General features: G+C 40.3%; 2 protein-coding genes across 10 annotated transcripts in view; one reads left to right on the top strand and one right to left on the bottom strand.

Moving 5' to 3' along the window:
- Nucleotides 1-586, bottom strand: part of zranb3 (zinc finger, RAN-binding domain containing 3) — a 119693-nt gene extending 119107 nt beyond the window's left edge. For both annotated transcript variants that reach the window (XM_041978486.1, XM_041978487.1), the window contains exon 1: nucleotides 500-586. The gene's annotated coding sequence lies outside the window, so the exon portion shown is untranslated. The remainder of the gene's footprint in view (nucleotides 1-499) is intronic.
- Nucleotides 587-865: 279 nt separating this feature from the next.
- Nucleotides 866-21770, top strand: part of LOC121635386 (R3H domain-containing protein 1) — a 57744-nt gene continuing 36839 nt past the window's right edge. For 5 of the 8 annotated variants that reach the window (XR_006009450.1, XM_041978488.1, XM_041978490.1 and 2 more), the window contains exons 1-5: nucleotides 3912-4065; nucleotides 7622-7766; nucleotides 14214-14412; nucleotides 20423-20440; nucleotides 20910-20999. Coding sequence is in view for 7 of the 8 variants with exons in the window: in XM_041978488.1 (XP_041834422.1) it covers nucleotides 14254-14412; nucleotides 20423-20440; nucleotides 20910-20999 (267 nt within the window). In the remaining variant the exon portion in view is untranslated. Of the gene's footprint in view, nucleotides 961-3911; nucleotides 4066-7621; nucleotides 7767-14213; nucleotides 14413-20422; nucleotides 20441-20909; nucleotides 21000-21770 lie in introns of those variants that run through there. The other 3 variants (XM_041978489.1, XM_041978491.1, XM_041978492.1) reach the window with 3 other exon arrangements.

Genomic DNA, 21770 nt, shown 5'->3' on the forward strand with positions numbered 1-21770 from the left:
AAAAATGTTTACCGATATATAAAGTAATCATTAATGCTAAATCAGTGTAAACTATAAGCTTAGAGAGATACTTAATGAACGATTTGGGAACCAAAACACCCGAATCTTTGACTTTGCATCACTAGCTAAACTATGCTAAGCTAGCACGGATGTAAAAAAAAAAACGGAAGTGAAGAAGACTTACAAGAATAAAAACCCTTCAAATCTATTATTTTTGAAAACTTCCACCGAGTACATAAACTAATGGGACACCTTTAAAATATTCAAAGGAAAGAACAATTAAGTCAAGATAAATATTCTATTTTCTGTAATTATATCCTACATTCATGTTGTGCATGCAAGTGTAATAGTTTTCTAACGCCCAAGTAGAAGTCAACCGCAGCGCTGCCACGTTGTAGTGGTCGAGAAGCTAATTTATCACGTAAAAAAGTAGTGTTAACGAAGCTAGATAAGAAGAGACCAAGGTAATCAGTTTTTATCTAATGTAAGTTTTGCCTACCCGGTAAATCAGCTGAATGAAAAGCTTCAGTCCAGCGAATTAAACAGCAGACTAGCTGGGGCACGAGAATAGTTTCGCGGTATCTTTGAGGTACACTCGGTTTATATCACCGGGCACCCGTTATTAAGTTTCGCCCAGGTTTCACCACAACCACATTACACTTTGTGTTCGCCATTTAAACCAGAAATGATCTAAAAATATTTTTCAAAAATACATAATTATTTGGAGAGATGTGAAACAAGTGACGCTATTGTGATAACGATTGTGTGCGTACATGTTGTCATGCCGCGAAAAAAAGATTCTCTTAGGACGAGACGTGACATATTTTCAACACCCTGCGTCTAAAGCGTGAGTATCTGACGCACAAGCAGTCTGCTGGCCGCTGTGTCTCCTTCACTCTGCAAACAGTGGTAACTTCGCACTCTGTAGGAACGGCCGTTCACCGATTGTAAACCAAAGCGGTAAGGCAACGTTGGATATCTGCAGTTTTCCTACCCAACATTTACTGGTTTGAGGCAAATAACATTAACAGGATAGTTTTAGTCAGGTAAGACGAGCTAGTTATCCGGAAACATCTCTCTTTGCCGGTTTGTGACAGCTCAGGGCGCCGGTGTTTGGTCGTTTTCAGGCGTTAGCAAACCACTGCCAGTCGCTAGCTTAGCCCCGACACGACCCAACGTCAAATGTATGTCATTATGTCCCCTTGCGTTTCGGTAAAAGCAAACACCTCGCAACAAAAAACGGATGGAAATCCTTAACAGTCACATGTCAATTCGGCGTTAGTCAGGAAAACCACACATCAAGGTGGAGAATAATACAGATAAATTCGATAACTTTTAGGCCTGGCCCTGACTGTGTTTCTCCCTATTTGCCGCATGGGTCGGTGTGCTAATGTTAACCGTTCCGTTAATGAATTGAGCTTTAATTGGATTTCTGTGTTGCGTGGGAAAATCCTTTATACGCTGAATTGTAGTTTTTTATATATGTATTTACAAATAAGAGTATTATTTATCGTCTGGGGTTTGTAGGCCTGTCAATATAAATAAAACATCAAATTGTCATATTTTCTAAGGGAGGCTGGTATGACGGATTTGTAATTGATAGGCGACCGCTTAAGCTTCAAGTGACTGAAGATTGATAAATGTTGGTTGATATTCCAACTTTTATGTGTGGCATTACATTGATAGTGTTTTCTTATTTTGTTTGTATATGTATTTCATTCTAGTCGAAGGAAGCACAAAAAACACACGAACTGTTGTTACGCAGTTTTTACCTAAAAGTACCAAGTTATTAAAGCAAGACAGTAAAGCAGATGGGAACAGAGAGTCTTAGAGTTGTATTCGGCTTTAAAAATAAAGTAATATTTTTCACGTAATATTTCTAAAATTGTTGTAATACTATTTCTAATCTAGTTATCATTAGCATAAATCAGCATAGTCTCATTGCTGATATAATTTTGAAAGTGGACAGGAAAAGCTGACTTGAACCAGATTTATCCCCGTCAAAGGCCATAAATCATAAATCCAATAACCCAAATTCATGCATGCCTAATAAATAAGCCATAACATTTATAATAGAGATGCACCAGCCCAGATAATGATTGCCTCATTGACTTTGTTGAAATTGATAGAGGTGGCAGTGTGAGCCTGCGAGTTGCCACCAATGAGGCTAAACATGATGGTATCATTTTCATTAGGGTACCAGCGGAGCCTGGTGGGTGGATGCTGGAGATGATGTGTAAATGCTCTGTAAAGTTCATCATAGGTATATTTTTCCTTTCCACAGTTTTCCCAATAAGTAGCACCTTTATCAGGGAGAATTACTCCTATATCTTATAATTTCTTATGGCCATGTGATAGAGCTATATTTACCATGTTTACTGTTAGGTGAGTACATTAGCGAGCGCTAGTGACATTAAAGCATCCCAAATTACAGCTCAGATGCCTCTTTTGTGTTTGTCTGTGTTGTTGCACGCCTTTCCAGAGCTTAAAATATGTGCTAATAACTATTTGCACCAACAGTTTCTCCCAGCGGCCTCTCTGTTGACCATTCATTACGCAGGTTAGGGTGTATTTAGAGCTGATGACATTATCACATATCGAGGTTGAGGTTGCTGTGTAATAGCTTTTTACCAAAGATGTGGCCTGATGACTAAATTATTCATCGCCTTCCCTGGCGGCAGGGTGGAAATTTCTCATTCTTCTAATATTTGGACCATTAAATAATTCATCTACCCATCTATAAATTGTTTGTTCAATCAGTGACCTTTTCATGGGATTAAGAAAGCACAAAAATAAATTCTACAGAGACCTGGCATAACGAATGGTACAATTATGAGGCCGGATCGGATCGGATCTTTTGTCGCAGCCTGGTGTTGGTTGCTAAGTGACAGCAGGAACTTTTCCTCCCACTGTGTTTGCTGTTAAAGTCTGAGTGACTGAAAGGACAAAAACAATCACATTATGGCAGTCTAGACTTGGGCCTGTTTGCGATTTGCTGTGTCTTTGACTAGTCCATTACACGATGATTAAAGCGTTTTCTGTCTTAAATCTTTCTGATATGTAATAATCTGCAAAAGACAAAGAAATCTTTCATAAAATTAAGCTGAATAGAGGCTTGATGATTCTGTGATGACTTTCTATTAAATCCACAGACGTTGTGAGATTATATTTAGATAAAATAGAAAAGGTTAGTCAAGGATTTGCAGATTTCATAGTTGTGTTTCAGTAATAGGTGGTGTTTCAGGTTGTGGGATTTGCTTGTGTGAGAAGCAGGGGTGCTGACTTCAATGGGAAGATAGCCCAGTGAACAGCTCGGCTGCACAGCAGCCAGCGCCTCCCCATCGACTCTCCACCTGGTCTTCGAGTACCTATCTGGCCACAGACGTGTCGCTCCTGTCCTCCTCCCTGTTCGTCGCCTCTCTTTCTCCTTCGATTTCTTTTTGCCCCCTCTGTGCTCTTTTCTTTGCTTGTCTTTCTAACCGCTTTACCTCCTACCATCTCATTTTTTCCTCTTCTTTCTCTCAGTCTCCTTCAATCCATCCCATGTCCCTGGCTGCCCTCTCCTCCTTCACCCCCACTTCATACCCCGCCTCCATCCTAAAGCAGAGTAGCTAATGAAGAGCCCCATTTAGCCAGTGACTTTGGTTCAGTCGGCTCTCTGTAGCACCGTCCGGCCTCAGCAGCAGCGACTGGCTGCTGACGCTCTGACATCACACAGAGGCCAGCTGTTGATTTGGCGCTGTCTCCAAGGCTGGTTGGCTTGATGGGTTGTGGCAGGTAGACTTGTGCTCGCACAGCGCTCTTCCCCTCCCTCCATCCTGCTCGCTCGCTCGCTCTCTCTCTTTGTGACACCCACTCCCCTCACCCTCTCCCTTTACTCTCTCCTCTCCCCATCTTCCACTCTCACTCAGTTGAGGCAGGAGTACAGGAGGCAGCAGGCAGCTGCCGAGGAGCGAGCTGGGAGTCGACTCCAGCCTCCTCTCCAGCAAATAGTGCCTCCTGTACGATGGAAACTAAACGCTCTCACAGCAGAGGGGATGGAGGGCAGAGCTGCCGGGCATGCAGGTATGTCCTGCAGCTACTCTGATAGTGAGCTGATATCCATTTAGCTTTTTAAAAATTCATTTCTGATTAAGATTTTGTGTAGTTTTTAAATATTTTTTTTTTAATATTTTTCTTCCAACATGCTCTCACTTATATTTATGTATGTATATGTATATAGATAATGACTAGTTATGTTTTCTGTATTGTGTTGTTGTTTTATACTCGGTTAGTGAGCCGGTTTTGTGCTGTTTTCTTTGGTTAGTTCAACCAGGTGTAACAGGGAATTTGCTGAGCTTTTAAAATCCCCTTGCTAGTTCGCCAGCATTTGTTTGCGCTTTTCATTACAAGGATAATTAACCCAGATGAGCCAATAAGAGGCTTCACTCTGCCAAGCTCATCTGTGTTCTGGTTCCCGTGTTTGTTCTGCAGGTGTTCCCTGTAAATGGACTTTTAATGACTTTTTAGTTATTCCTCTCTCTTAGGTCTCCACAGATATAAAAACAGCCAAAGTTGCATGTCAGTTTTTTTTTTATTTATTTATTTTTTGTGTGGTTATTGTTTTACTGTAATTGCCTAGACTGATATTTTCTGGAAGCTCTCTTCTGGGATAGGTAATGGATTACCTACATGCTCTGTTGTAGATTTAATTTATTAAGGCTGGCTGGCTGCACCTCCGCTGTGCCGCTCTGCCTTATGCAAGCTGAAGGCAAAGAGAGCAGCGCAATTAGGGGCTCATTTGTGTCTGTTTATGATTTTTTTCCTGCTAATTCAGTCTGAGCTATTACAAGCAGTTTTTTGTATTAACACTGCATCAGTCAGCCTGACATTGAGCCAAGCAGTGTCTGAAAGAGATATAATTTCATAGACTTTACCCTAATCGTCCTGTGGTCCAATTATGCAGCTCCCCACTCAGTGCTCTTTGCTTTACAATTAGCAGAAATGGTTAGAAAATGGGAGATTAGTTACTCGGTGTTAAGCAAACACTGAAATCAATTTTTATGGCAGCGCCATGAACGTAAACCAGCATTATTAACTTAATTGACTGTTTATTTGATGCCTGATTTCGTTAGTCAAGCTGCACGTCATGCAATCTGCAGAAGCCGACTTGTTCCAAAATCTTATTTTGTTTGTTTTGTTTGGAAGTTGGCCTCTAATTTAGGATCAGTGGCTGCTTTTTGCTGCATCTCCTGTGGTTTTAATTAAGCAGACATGCCGTTTTACCTTTGTAACAGACAGCTTTTGTCTCACAGTGATCCAGTGAATAGGGCTCTGTTTAGTATGCTATGTCCCTGCATGCAATATCCCAGCTGTTTGGCTCCGCTCCTGGCATTGTCCTTTTCATGTGACACTTGCCGAAGCTCATTAGCTGCAGTAAAAATGGGATTGTTTTTTCAGTGCCATAATCCGTGACTTCTTGCAGAAATATGCTGCACTTTCTGACTTATTTGAGATTACACAAAAGCTCACAAAGATGATGGCTTCTTTTCTGTCCCTGCTTCCACTTATCTCTTCATTCTCTGCCCAGAATAGAGCCGAGGGCAGAGTAGCAGGTAGGAGAGAACTGAGGGTCCTTCACCTCTGCTTGAGCTGGTTATAGCCCAGACAAGAGCGCTGATGCACGCATAGCTGAGCAGAACGGGGCAGAGGTGTGGGAGGGAAGGGCCAGCTTGTGTAATGGGTATATTGAAGAGTGCTGGTTTTTGTGTGTTTATGTGTTTGCCATCTCTTTATGGCGATTGAGAAATTTGACATTAGTCCATGAGAGTAGCCTGTTAAGAGCCTGATGTTTTAGCTCAGCTCAGATGGTTACAGCTACTTTTACAAGTATTAATTTCCATCAGAAATATATGTGAGGAGAATATTTATGCTCAGTTACTGAGTGGTTTTGTAGTATAGCTGTTTGTCTTTAAATTAATCAGATTTTATAGTTGATTATTTCATTTCAGGCTTTGTTTCAGATCCCTTTGATCGAGCATGAATAGATTTTAATGGATTCAGGAATTTGCATTGTGTGCTAATGGGCAGTGTTCGATGCGTCTGTGCGAACGAGCCGTCAGCCGCGGCAAAAATGGCCGTGTGACACTGAAAAATGCCCGAGGGAACCTCTTTAAGGTTGCTGCGCTCTGCGGTGATTTTAATAGCAATGAACCACTCCCTGTCAGCTACGGCACAATGCTAGACGGTGCACCGGCAGGTGGAGCATCTCATCTCTACAAGTTCACCTCTGCGTGAGATTGTATGTTTGTGTGTGTGCGTGCATGTTTCTAGCAGTATGAGAGCTTGTGAAAAGCTGTTCATCTGTTGTCAAATGGGGATGCTTTGCTGTCTGTGTCAAAACCTTTTTCTTCTTTAAAGAATGAAAAGGATAAGCATGATTTACTCTACACAAGCATACATAGACTTGGCGTGAAGTTTTGCAGCCATCAAGCCCGGAGCTCCCACAGTCACAGCAACTTTCACACTCTGCTCGTGTGACGGCTGCAGGATCAGCACCGAAACACAGAGTAGGTTTCACATTTTTACCTTCCAGACCTGTCACATGCACTCGAGAGGCAGCAGCAAAAAGAGACTCCTGCCTCACCTCAGAAATGGTGGCTGCATTTAGAAAGAAGACCCACAGGAGCCTGCAAACATCAAAAATTCATTTTTTAAAATAATATTTTTATATGTTTTAATTCACTTCTGTTCACAACACGTCTTTCCAAACCGTCATCAGGTCTGTCTGCGGCGCTGGCTTTAGCCAGACGTGTCATTAGATGGCGATAGGGAAGTTTAGGGGGAGGGTGGGATTGCAGGAGGATTGTATGGGGACCATGCTGTGATGGAGATCTGTAGAGGCGCAAAGGGTTGGGGAATACTGGGAGATGGTGAAACAGCCTGGAGATATGTCAGCTGGCAGAAAATGTACAACATCGGGGGATCTAATGAAGGGCCGGACTTATTAATCAATCAGATGGTCGTTTTGTATCGGCTAAGCAGCCGGTGAGACAACTTTTGGGTTAAAGGAAATTATAATGGCTTCTTTTCTTTAACATTTTGTTGGCTGAATGATTAAACAGCTAAGATTAATTTAGCTTGTTGTAGCCTCACCTGACTGATAAACTACGTGCTATTGTCAAATTTTCCTTACATAGAGGTTTTTAGATTTGATAAGATCAGGAGGAATTTGCTTGAAAACAGAAATTTATTCCTAAACTGAATTCATGTGCCACCAAATCGCAGAGGATTTTGAGCTGAGAAATGTTATCTTACCCCGTTGCTTTCTGAATGCCTAATGCTTGGTTTTTATGAGGTTGGCAGGGGTGCCTTCTCCTGTTGCCTCAACTGCACTCCCAATCTCCGTGCTCATCCATTATTTATGGTGCAAAGGCACGCATAGGCCCAGAAATAAACACTCGCCACACTTAATGTTTTTTCACTCTGCCTTCCGACACAAAAATATGTCAGAGTTGCTGACTTTCTGACTCCTGACAGTCCATGTAAACTCTATGACAGCGCTGCGTGACCTTTGACCCGGCATGCTCCAAGCACCACAGCACTAACCCCCCCCCCGACTCCGTTCCTCTTTGGATTGCAGGTCTGCAGGGGTCATGAGGGTGACAGAGGCCCGGCTCGCTGTGCAGAGCAGCTGAAGCAGGCATGGGCAAAGAAATCTTGGATGGCATCGGTTGGCTCAGCCTCTTTGACGTCACCAGCCACAACCACCTCTGGCTACGCAACAAGTACGTCTTCTCGTTTCTTTCTGTTGTTATAAACTGTTACTCAGAGGGGATCTAACATTTACATCATGGTTAAAGATATTTGTTTCTATCTTTATTCCTACAGATGAATTGTACAAGGTGATGTAACAGAAGGAAATTTCTAGCCTTCCTGCACACAACTTTAAAAAATAAAGCGATTCTGTGTCATTAAATACCTTCTGGTAAATTATTGAAAAATTTCTGACAAAATAATTGTATAAGAATTGTAAATCATAGACGATATTAACAAAATTACAGTGTAAATAACATTTTTCCTTATTACATGTAAGACATTTTCACTCATTAACCAGAGATTTCAGACAGTTTGGTCCATTCTTTTTCAAAAGTTTCTGGTATTACATACACATGACAGCAGGAAACTTTCTGCTAGAGACGCGTTCTTCTGAATGGAAATGTGAAGGAGGTGGTGCAGGGTTTTTTTTATCAGCAGCAAGATAGGGCTCCTTATTGTGTTGGTACAAGAACTGCATCATTATATCAGCTGTGGGGAAAGAGTTCATACTACATTGTCTACAATAAAAAGAGCTAATTTACCCGTCAACTATTGTCGGCAAAAATAAATAAATAAATAAATAAATATAAATACATATATATATATATATATATATATATATATATCTATACATATATAGATATATATATACTCACACACACACAGAGTGAGACATCGTCTTCTTCTCTATCTCTGCTGAGAGTTGCTCATGCGCAATAAAGTTCGCCAGGGGAAAAATATGGCGGCTGACCAGCGACTAGAACGGAGGCAGAGGACGTCAAAAGTCTGAAATAACTTCACGTTAAACTTACAGAATAAATTAAATCCATGTGAGATTTGTAAAGCGGACCTTGTGTACCACGCAAGTACCTCGATATTTTCTACCTGAATCTCAATATACGATATATATCTCAATATATATTTTTATGTCAAGTAACCAAACAGACTGTTCTAATTTACAGCCTTCTGTGCTAAATATATATTTATTAAGGATCAGCAGCACATGTGCATTAAAACAGCTGGCCGATATTAAAGTACCTTTATATTAAATTAAATACTCCTAAAACAAAAAAAAATTAAAAATACTTTTCAGAGACCATAACAAAAATACAGTTGTGCAAAATGCAAAAGAAAAGATGCTTTTAACTCAAAACAATCTCGATATAAACGATATTCCCTCCTTCTATATTGCTTCTGATAAAGACTCGATATATTTGAAAATCTCGATATATCGCCCAGCCCTACACGGAAGTACGTCTGCAACGCTCGAACATTTAAAGAGGAGGAACGTCGGACTTACATAACAACCTTATGCAAGATTTCAAACCTGAAAGTGAAATAAGATCCATTTAATAATTATTATGTACATAATCCGATTGACGACTAGTCGTTTTAATAGTCAGTGACTAATCGACCATCCGAATAGTCATTAGTTGCAGCCCTAGTTCATACATTGTCTCTCTGCTGATGATCTGGAGATTTTATGCTGCAGGTATGAGGAAAAATCTCTGCAGAAAGACATTTGCGTTCTCACATGCCACCACTCTAGAAGACTTCTAGAACATTTCCAGGCTTGATGCATGTGTAAAAGCAGCTTCTGTGCACAAGGAAAACTGACATCTAAGACTAAAAAACCCTAAAACCATTAAATAATTATATAATACCAATTATTACGTTTGCACTTTTAATCCAAATGAACGTCCAATCAGAATAAAAATACATCATGTAAACATGTCAGCTGATCAGCAGCAGAAAGAATTTTCAATCCGATCGAGAGGGGTGGTTTAAACCTTTTCATGATTAGATCAGCAGTAAAAATACCCATGTATACATACATATGTATACATATGAGTTTCAGAGAAGTCTACGAGACAACAATGGCGGCAGCAAAACAAAACGAGACTGGCGGATACGTTTTTGTAGAAAACTGAAAGAGTTAAAGATTATTGAGCATTTCAGCATACAAAAGGTTAAAAACAGTAGAACCAGTCAACAGTGCGCATGTCAAAAGCGTTACGATCGTATTAAATTAGTCCGTTATGTAAATTAAACTAATCGGATCACTTTATCCAGCTCCCATGTAAACATGTCAGATAGAAATCTCCAATCAAACTGATTTCAATCAGTTCAAATATTTGCCCATGTAAACGTAGCTAATATGAGCAGAATGTAAAAGAAAAACACAATGGCGTACAGCTGCAGGATGCCGGAGCGTTAAGGATGTAACACATTCAGATTTGGTCTGTTTTGCATCTTAATAGCTCCCATATTAGCAGCTATGCTAAGATCCTGAGCAGTAATGGACTGCAAAAAGCAGACAATAGTTTTTCAAATATCACTTTGCAGAAGCGTCGGATCAGATTATTACCACAATCTGATTATTCCCAGATATCAGATGTGATGGTCGTGTGTTTGTGAGAATTCAGATTAGCACATCTAGATTAAAAGACTCTTTGTGCAAGTAGCCTTTAAACCAGATTTCTTTCTTTTACATCTTTAAAACCAATTTTAAGTAAGGAGTGGTTAAGTAAGCCCAATCATGCCCAAACCAAGGTTAAATATTTGCCACATTAAAGGCAACCATTGTTTTCTCTTCATAGAGCATAAACAAGTATTTAATCCAAATCATTATGTTAGGGGGGCCCCCTGCCCCCTAACGGCAACCCCATCACTCCCAAGAAGTTGCGTGGCAATCCTACTGCTCAGCCTTTATCAATGATTATTGATCACAGCTAACAAGACAAAATAAGAAATGCATTGTCCTCTTATTTAATATACTCCAACATTACTCTCCAAAAGCCAGTTTAAATTGGGTGGAAAATGCAAAGACATGATCGGCTCCAATTGGACATGAGCATCTACATCATGTGTGATAAGTCATTAAGTAGTTACAGCAGCCATGCGTGTATATAGTTGCATGTATAAGAGAATTATGGTAATATCCGTTTTCTGGCTGACTCATAAGAGACCCATTTGCTACTCATTGAATTTCTTAATGCAACACCAAGGACCAAATGATGATCCATATTATTTATGCAGTCAGAAGATCAGAGATTTCCAACAGGCTCACAGTGCAATTACCTCAGCCATGAGAGACCAGACGGTGAAATACAAATACATCAAAGTCCTGAAGCCAAATTTAGTGCAGCACTCTTGTCCCATGATAAAAATGTGTTTGGAAGAATGAATGATTCAGTGAGACACAAAATGGATATCCATCACAAGCCTGGCTCTTGAAAATGTCGGTCCAATATTACACATCTTCAACAGAGCGACTCGAGAGTTTCACTCATCAAAATGTCAGCAACAGACACTAAATATTCAAAGATGAGCGCAGCACTCTGGTGTATTCAGCTGTTTTCTTTCAGAATGTACAAATAATGTAAAGCAGCAGTCGGTGTTGCTTTTTTTTTTTTTCTCGTCAAACCTCTGACAGGTCATTGAAAATTTGACGTCTGACTCTCAAGTGCCCCAGCAAATTTTTACCTAACCCCTTAGCCTCAGCATTTGGTTAGCAGAGCATTTCTGCTCCAGCTAGAATTATATTAAAATGTAGGATGCCACGGTTTTAAAGACTCTCACTGTCTCAGCTCTTTTAGGACGGAGAAAGAAAGGAAAAAATGTCTGGAACACCCGTAGCCAGTCACCTCCAAAGTCTGCCATGTGTGGATCCAGTTCTGACGTGCAAAGTAAATTTGAAGAGCCCGTTTCTAATTAACCTATTAATCATAGCTCTCATGTACCAGATGTCTGCCCTCCCTTCTTGTGCATCTGTGTGTGTGTGTGTAAACCCTGCAGGAGGCCTGCATAATGAGATCACATCAGCAGGATGAACTTGCACCATGACATCGACAAAGGAAGGTCGTGGCATTACACAGATATGTCCTGATATGATCGTTGGTAAAAATCCGCTACCATCGAATGGATCTCTCACTTTTCCACACATCTCTGTTCTAAATGTCTACACATGGGAGAAACAGTAAAAATATAGAATCTATTAGCAAAACTTCAAATGAAATGTAGGTTAAAGCTTTTCATGTCTTCCTTTAAATCTTAAAGCCATATTTTACTATTTTTAGTCCACCTTGTTTTGTTTTTTTAAATATAAAACTATGTAGAAGTTCAACCTTTTTAAATCTCAGTTAACTTCCAGACATTGGCAACGGTTACATTGTGTGTTTTAATTCGGAATTAATTATTCAGAATGAAATAATTCAGAATAAAATTATTCTCCTTTGCAGTTTACATGGGAATAGTAATTCCAATTTGAGGTTTATGTGGAAAACGCATTCAATCGCCTTCATTCAGTCTGCTTAAGATCTGGGTGTTTGGAAAGGTTCCTATTGGACAAGAGGCGGACGTGGAGTTTTTATATCTACCAGAAGAAAATGTGTTCCAGTTTCTGCTTCTTTTCTTCTTGGCTTTATTCCAGCCATGGAGGAGCTTTATTTTTCTTCTTTTCAGACACACATAGAACTTTCTGCTCACTGGTTGATCTTTGGCTGCTCCTGATTGGACGTTACCGTCAATTTAAGCTCTCTGATTGGTGGAAAGTCTGACAGGAAGTGGCTTCATCACAATTTCCAAAATAGAGGTCTCTTAGAAAAGCACTTTTTGCTGCATTATTGCATGAAAAGTGCTTTATAAATAAAGATTGATTGATTGATTGATTAGCAACATAGTGGTGATAATGATCTTTCTAATGATGAAAATGTGATGATGGTGTAATCTTGGATCATTGTGGATTTACCAGATAGTCTCTAATTAAACACATTTGTGGCTGGATTGTAAACCTCCTGGAAAGGTAAATGCCTGGAAAATGTAAAGGCTAAGATATCCATCACAACCCCCACTACCGTTCCTGAGAAGTTATTGACAGTATAAGAGATAGCGCTCCTAAAGGCTTAATGCTAAATAAAAGATGCTACCAGTGGATTAACTCCCACCCAAAACAGAAAAAGAACAAGCTGCTAGATCGTAAATGTATTTTCTCACAGGAGAAAACTCCTGCTGCGTCTTTTCTAATCTCGTCTATTGTCTCAGGCTGAACAGCTGCAGAGCTGCGAGACAGCACAGAGAAAACGTGGTGACTGATGACCATAAGCTGTGTCGTTGACACCAACGGCCTCCTCTCCTTTTTGTCCCGCCTTTTAGCTGCACGGACCTTTGTCATCAGAGACTTCCTGGGTTGCCGAACACAGGGCGTCACTAATTTTGGCCCAACTTCATTCAGACAGAAAGCCATTAATAATCTCAGTAACACGTGTTTTTGTCTTGGCTGACTTCATAGTTCACCTTCATTCACATCAGAGCTTTTGCTTAGAACTAAATTATTATCTTCCCTGACAAGATAATATCAACAATGGAGAAAGAAATAAGAAAATGAAAAGTTGCTGCTCCTGTGAGTTCTTCTGGAACACAGCGTGGACCACAGGTAAACAGGTGTTTTCATGTAAAACTATAGAACACTGGAATTTAACCCATTTATGTAAATGCAGTCATGTATAATTAATTGTCTCCCTTTTTTTCTATTAATATTATTATTATTAGTAGTAGTACTTTAAACATGATGGTGATGAGTAATTGCCCTGAAACTCAACTTTTAATGTTTCTATATGTCAATAAAAGTCTGCTTGTAAGTTCTACCCTGTCATGTTTTTTTTTTATCGGTTATGGTGGAGTTTGTGATATTTACAGAAGGTTGCTGAAAGCCTGATTGCTATTGGCTGACTGGGCTGTTGCGTAAGATTTAAATATCAATAGTCAAAGTGCTTCAGCTGTGATATACATATTTATTTATATTTTAGCATATTCTAATACTTTTTAATAAACCGGCTTTTTTTTCCCCCAAATATATGTAGTGAGTTTGTAGTGAAAATTCCAAAATACTATCGATATTATCTGATCTGAAAACTATACACTTATTATTGACAGATATATTCATGTAATTGTCTGCTTTGGTCTGTTTTTGGTTCTTTTAAACTAATTTTATCTATGTAGTCTATTTGCACTTCTTACATTTCTATCTTTTTTAAGAGCTGATTTGTTACCTCACACCCCGTGTTGTTAGTAATATAGAGGCAGAGGTTGGTTTAAATAAACATTTGGGATGAGCAATCTCTGTTTAAGGAGGTGAAGAGAAATTGGATGAATTTATCACATTTCAGACTTTTCAAATGATCTTTTTAGATGAGCTTCAGCGGCGATTTAATCCCATCCTTGCAGCTAAGAGCCGTGCAAGATGGATTCTCTCATGACCATGCTGCTCTGCCCAGTAGCAGATGTTTCCACAGAGAACGAGTGGCGCCTCTTGTTTCTTTCATTTTTTAACAACTTGATTAACACCTACATCCTAATCCTCTGTTGTTGTTTGTTTTGAGAGTTTAGCTCCTAATGGGCACCTTCCTTTCTTTCAGGTCCTCTGTATTTGCCAGCATCTCCCAGTAAGACTTTGCAATGAGAATGTCCGATATCGCGGACGCTGAAACAATGAAGGTTTCCGAGGCTGCCGACTCAGTGTCACCTGCGAAAGACAACGCCACCAAGTGTGAGGTCGCTGACCAGAGCCAGGGCAGCAGAGACGAACACGGCAGCAACAATAAAAAGGATGTACAGGTACTATTATCACATATATATTTATATATGATGTAAGATTTTTACTGGTGCTTCATAGATGGAATGATGGGATACTGATGTGAAAGCAGATGTCAGTCTTTACAGCTTTAATGGAGCCCAAATGAGCTGAAGACTCTTGACAGCCACACTAAACATTTTGACTCCTTCTCTGCACTCATTTCCATAAAAATCCAGCAACTGTCAAGCGCCAAACACCAACTGCCCCGGGGACCTCCTGTCACCTGTGGCATTTAGGATGATTTTTCCGGCTGCTTCAGCAGGAAAAATTATTCCTGAGAATTGTAATCTGCACAGTCTGAAATAATAATGAGGGGCTTGACTCTGCCTCTCCTCCATACTGAGGTCACTCAGTGAGACTTGCTGCTTTATTATTTACCCTTAAAACTCCTTTCCTGTTTTTGGTCTGTCTTTTATCAATAGATATAGCAGCATAAAGGAATTTCTTACTAACAGAACTTTGTAGAAATAACAACAGTGACCAAGCCTTTTCTCATCTGCACATCATTCTCTCAAGTCTTGGCTTTCAGGAGAAAAATATTAGAAACAAACACACACCAGAAACTATTTCCATATTTAAACTTTTTCCTCATTTCCAGTTATTCCTGCTACTATTTACCTGCTATCCTCACTAAACCAACTCCAGCTCAGCTGCTTTTTTGCGCCACCGGGCATCTGAAACGTCTTCTTGGCTTTATTCCAGCCATAGAGGAGCATTATTTTTCTTCTTTTCACACACACATAGAACCTTCTGCTCACTTGGCTTCATAATAATTAAAATAGTGGTTTCAGAGCAACAAGTAGTGATGTTTAATTATTATGAAAATATGATAAATACCCATGTTTTTATAGATCAATGAGCCCGTTTAGATGACCATAAGATATCCGGTAGTAATGACAACATTTTATTAATCTGATCTGATGTGTTTACATGAACCGAAAAATGAAATAAAAAAAAAAAACATGTCTACATAACCAGTCCATTATTGGATTTATTTCAGAGGGCATATGTGTGTGGTGACGTCATTTTTTTTAAAACATTTGGTGTGTGTGTGGAACATGGTTGCAGACGCGGTCATAGCATTGGCTGTTGATGTGTAAAAAGCCATTGTTTTCCTCTGCTACAACAGGTTGTTCAGTTAAGGTCAGTTAGTAGTCATTTAGACTTATCTTAAATTACACACCACACCCCTCATAAACAAAGTCTATGTGCTTTTGTTTGTGTTCGCCATGTGCGTACACGCATGAAATATATTTTAGGTTAATTCCACACCCCAAGGGGAAAACAAAATTAACCAGTGTCGTTCATGCATACTTGGTGACAAAAACGAGGCTGAGTCATCTGTTTGTTGAGCTGGATTAGTTTCAAATCTATGTCGTTCCCACTGAGTGTAGACAAAGGTCGGTGACCCAAGAGTTCGTCTAGCTTATCCAGAAATGGCCGTGTTGTAGGTTCTGTACTGCTGGTGATGTGTTCCTGCTCAGCTCCATAATAAGCCGCCCATTAAGGCTTCCAGCATGTGCAGATCTGGTCAGCAGCTTTCATATAACCGCCCTCCGCCATTCTAACAGACACTTGTTAAAGGGGGTCCCCATATCGGTATTTTCTCTCGTCAAAGAGATGGAGAATAGTCTGGGTTTTCATTTCTTGGGGCATGCAGCTCGCATCCTCCTCTTTCAAAAAAAATCTGCACGCCTTCACGGTTTGTTTTTCTGTCGTTCCTGCTTGGGTTGTGTCACTTCTGGGTTTGTTTTGTGTGTGTTTTTGTTCTTTTAAACCTCCTCCGGTAAAGGATTGTTTTCGCACATGTGCAGATGTAAAAACACAAAATTAGTTGAATGTCCAGATTTACATGCAGAAAGTCGGAGTATTGGGGAGAAATCTTGGTGTGTATTAATCTGATTTCTCATAATCTGATAATAGCAGTTATCTGATAAAGGATTTTGCTGTTTACATGATCACTTAAATTATCTGATAACTCCAGAAATCACATATTTAGATTTTTGGTGTGCATGTAAACTCTGTTATTGTTGATTTTCCATATAGAGTCTGGATTGTAAATCTCCTGGACAGGTTATAAATGTCTGGAAAACCTCTGTAGACCACCTAAAGGGTAAGATATCCATCACAATTTACCCCGCAGAGCTACACACTACCGTTCCTGAGACACTGTTGATGATATAAGCAATGAGAACGCCAGTGATCTAGTGGAGTTTTAAGGGTTAACATCAGGTTGTTGAAAATCGTTGAATCTTCCAGGGAAGACATTAAATCGAGGATCTGTTGGGGATTCAGGACAGCTGAGATCACTTTCAGATAAACTGCTAATTAATTAGGTGTATGTCACTGGAACATTGTGCTTTGGGACTGCAGGAAATTTGCACGTGTTAATTTGATTTTCAAAGTGAAACTGGTGCCAACTGGCTTGTGCTCACAGAGGAATTGAGGATAACTCAGAAATAGTGAAACGGTATTAAAGTATGGTCAAAGAACAAAATCCTCGGAAGGAAAAGGATTGTCTGTTTGGCTGCAGCCTAAAAATAGGATTCAGGCCAATCTGGCCTTGTGGTTGGTGGCAGGGACAGCCAGGGAGTCAGGCAGGCGGATAATCGGAGCTCAAATCCTGGCTTATCTACCAACTTCCTGCATCTATGTTACCCTGAGGAACAGAATGACACCAGCATGGGGGGAGCAGCAGGAGAGAGTGGAAGAGACGCAGGTTGTAAGGAGGAGGAAGCGAAAAGAACAGGAGGTGTTGAGGGTTGGATGGCATGATGATTTCTCCTCCAGTGAGATCTGCCTGTCAACATCTTTAGATAAAAAAAAATCCTTTCCAGTTTTATTTTTCAAGTTCAGACAACATAAATAAAACTTACTTAGGTTTCAGTGTTCGATGAGGGTCTGTTGTAGCATGGAATTTAGCATGGGACGCGTCCCTACCAATGTCCAACAAGTCCTGTCTTGTCCCCACCATCTCCAAAAAGCTATCACTGCCATAAGACCCCACTTATAACCAGTTTCATTTGTTAGGAGCGGCTATGCTCTGTCGTTTCCTGCTAACATGATTAGCTAGCTAGCTAGCGGCAGAGATGGGGTACTAACAGTGGTTTTGTTTTCAGTTGGAATATCAGCAGGAAATAAAAAGAAAGTTGGACACCAGGAGTTATTTTAATATAAATAAAATAATAAATATAAAATAATAAAACCTGTTTCTTTAGCATGCATCAGTGCGTTATTTTATCTGGTGACAGAATCAAAGCTGCTAGACGGTTTATGTGGAGGAGGACGTGCCGAGGCAGCTGGACTTTACTACTCAGTCGTTACTTGGTCCGTGTAATTAATTCAAATTTAATCAAAGTCATAGTAAGGCATAAGTGTTTACCCGACCTTAAAAAATAATAAAAGTAATATTCCCTTTAAGATCCTAAATACAACTGGAACAAGTCAAAATGATCATATAGATTTATTTTTTAAAATGACAGCTATAAGTCTTAAAGTCTTGTATTGTAAGACTTGTAAAAGTAATCTGTAGATTTCATTTGTACCTGTACTTGTTGGTATAGCAACATATATGAAGAAACAAGCTATGAAACACGTCCCTATCCTAGCCCCGTACAGACAACCACTGCAGATGCTTTTTGTGTAAATACACAAGTATCAGGTAGATTTTCCAGAGATTTGGATGCAAATTTTGATGTAGACTAAATATCATGAAATAAACACCTTAAATGTGTATTTCTGACATTTTCTTTCCACTTGTCTGAAAGTAGGAAAAAAGCAAACCAAATCTGGAAATTGACCAGGTGATGATAGAACAGGGTTGCCGTGCCTCGCCTTAAATTAACTTCACATGTTCTTTTGTGACCTATATGAGTATAGGTTACTTTCATTTTACTGACGTAATTATTTTTCGGTCACACAAATGCCAACATACACTGATGGCGCAGACTGCTCCGACCTTCCGGCTTGTAATTTTCCGCAGTGGAGGTAACTCCCTGCAACTGCTTCGGCTAAATGCCTCAAATGTTAATTGTGGGAGAAATAGAGGACGTCTGAAATCAGGGTAAGAATCAAAGGAAAGCGTTGTGATTCAAGCGAAGAGGAAAAACAGAATGACTTTGCCACCATCTGCCTCCAGCTCTTCCAGCTCTGTCCTCTGCAGCAGGACAGGTGGCCGGTGGCCGCCCTACTTTTGCTGACTTCAGCCCTTTCCCTGTCCCCCCTCTTTTTCCCATTCCTTTATCTCCTGCCGGCATTGTTCATTCCCCTCCGGCCCCACGCCGCTCAATTAGCTGGTGTAGCGGTGCGCTCACAGTCCCAGCCCTCTCCCCCCGCCCTTCCTCCACATCCGTATCACCTGATATAAAAAGGGGGCATGTTGGGTCACATGCATCAGAGATGGGCTAACAGCCCATTTTAATGGTTTTTTAGGTGTTTTTTAGCCCTCAAGCTCAGTGATCAGGGTTGTCCTTTTGATTTTTAGAGGACAGGTAAGAAGGAGAAGTGTGTTTTGGGATTAGAAATCACAGGACTGGGCTCTGATAGGGTTTAGACTGAGATGGTTCCTGCCAGGTCTTCCCCCCTCCCTACCAAACTTCCCCTCCTCTGCTTCGCTATGCTACTGAGAGACCTTCTGTTTACCCACATGCACACACTCACTGGTGCATAAAGCACAGAGGCACCGAGCTGTCTCGCAGACCGCTGGACGGCCAGCCTCTCTCCGCTTTCTGCATCTCACCTTCAGCTCTTGCTTCACATGACAGCTAAATGGACCAGGGAACGGCACAGAACTGACCCGAATCTCTCACAGCCAAATGTCTGGCTTTTGTTTTCTACACTGCAGGTGTTTCAGAGGGGGGTGTTTGTGAGGAAGAGGCCCTACGGTGAAGCAGCCTCAGTAACATATGCTCTGCAAAAAAAATTTAGGTTTAGGGTTTTATTCCTACAGATCTGCACCACTAAATGTTGGTCTGCTCAGGTTTTCAGTTCAGTTGTAGAGTCAGTTTGTTTTAATTGGACCCAACATGAGACATTCATGTTATTAGTTTTATTGTTCAAGTTTTGTCTTTTATCTTTTAGATATATTTTATCATTTTGTTTTATAACTGGTTTTTATGTCTTATGTTTTTGAATTTATGAAGTAGAGCCCAATGAAATGAATTTTATTTTTTCACCAAATTCCATGTTTTCCCCTTTTTTTCCCCTTGAATTTTGTGTTTTATTATGTAACTTTTTATTTCAGGGGATTGTCTAATCATGGTGGATTACAAAATTTCAACAGTTCAGTAGGAAAATAGTGTTTGTTTGTTTAGCTCTAGAAGCCTTTTATTGGACAGTAGCTTGACAGGCCCAGATTCAAACCTGAGCTGCAGCCTCTGTTAATGAGTCAGCTGCTCAACCAGACATAAACATCCAGCTTTTTCACCCAAAACCTGACAGTCTCTCATTTGATATTTGTTTTTTTTTCCCCGGATCTTATGCAGGACAGCCTCCAGGTGCAGCAACACTCCTTGCTTGTCCGTCCAGTTTATTCTCAGCCAGATGCTTCACCAGAAACAGATGAAACTTTATTTATATACATTTTTATTTTTTAGAGCCTCAAAACGTTTTATTAGTTATTTCTAAAGAAATCTTAGGTGTTTCTGTTAGTCTCTTAGCCACTTCTGGGGGAGACTTGAGCCCCATCAGGGAGGCTGCAGAAGTTAAAGGTCATTATCTCTTGTTCATTTGACTCAGACACCGTTGAAAAACTCTTAAACTGGTCTGGAAAACAGATCACACCCACATATGAGCAAATTCCACCATATTCTACAACCGATTCCAGTTTCGTTGTCAAATTCCACAGCTCTGTGTTTTCTGTGCGGTGGAAATCATATTGTGGAGGGTTTATTTGCAGAGCCTTTCGTGCATGTGCACAAAATGTTCAGTCATATATAATTTAAAACAATTTATTTCTGTGCACTTTTCTCCTGCACCCCCCTCAATGGACAGCCTGCGAAGTACTCCAAGGTATGGTTCGCTCGACTTGCATGTTGCACACAGATGCTCTGAAATGTCTCGTGCATTGGATGGAGTTGTTTTCTTGAATGAAGTTGGAAGTCGTACCTGTGTTTTTTGTCTAGCAAGACGTCATTGTTCGCACAGCTGCAGGTGTCTTTGGAAAAAAATAATCACTGTAACATGTTCATGTACGAGTGGCAGCAAAGGTTGTAATGCAAGTTATGCCTGGAAGTGCATACCGTTTGGGCTTGCTGCATCGATGTTCCTTTAGTTTGTCATGATCAAATGATTTGAACAGACAGGCAACAAAAAGATTTGAAAACTGTATGGTTTGCTTGTGAGTATGGATCGTTCTCCTTGGCTGTTTTCCTCTTACAATTTGGCTTGTCAAATGTGATGCGTTGCTATTGATGCATTTGTGTGTGCGCATGGTTTTTTAACTGTGCCCACCTACCTGCATCCCCCTTCCCCCACTTAGTCCAACACCAGGCTAAAGCTCGTGCGGAGCCTGGCCGTGTGCGAAGAATCCTTCCCTTGCCCTATTCCTGAGCCTTCAGAAGCACCTCAGGTAAAAATCTCCCTGAATAACCTGAGTGTAATTACACAGCGATGTGCCTGTTGTTATTACAGTGTGTTTTTATGGTGTCAATAGCAGCAGAATATCAGAAGACAACCTGCATTAATGCAGCTTCTTTCTTCTCTTTAAACAACAATTATACTTTTTTTCTTAACTGTCCAACCATGATTTGGTCTGCGAACATTATACATGCCTGAATAACTGCATTGGTCCACCTACGTCCTCACTGCCTGCGACAGTGCCTGCAGAAAGTTCCTCCAAACTAAACCCTCAGATAAATTCAGAATTGAATATAGTAAATGTTTTTGAATCAAAGGTACCATGAAATTTAGACTTCCAGTTGATTTTGTTGGAATAAACTAAACCAGCTTCTTTTCTTCTCAAAAGCCCTTATTCCACCAACAGGTCCAGCTCAAGCAGGGCCAGTTTGGTTCAGAAAACCCTTACCTGGTAGGCGGGGTATAAGTTAGCGATAGATGCGTTAGCTGCGTAACAGCATGACGTCATAGTGCTACTATGCTTTCCTAGAATTACAACAAAGAAGAATGTGACATAGACACCAAGGAGGAGAATGATGGACATCCAGCAGTTTGTTTTCTCTGCTTGGCAACAACAAAAAAAATTCCACTGCATATTTAACCCATTGGTACCAGACCCCCTGTGGGTGGGACTTATATGTTTTACTCAGTTTTACACCACTGGAAAGCTAAGATTAAGATTTGAATAAATCTTTGAAGCTATACTGCAACAATACAGCAATAG

The sequence above is a fragment of the Melanotaenia boesemani genome, chromosome 24 (assembly GCF_017639745.1).
Source record: "Melanotaenia boesemani isolate fMelBoe1 chromosome 24, fMelBoe1.pri, whole genome shotgun sequence".
NCBI lineage: Eukaryota > Metazoa > Chordata > Actinopteri > Atheriniformes > Melanotaeniidae > Melanotaenia > Melanotaenia boesemani.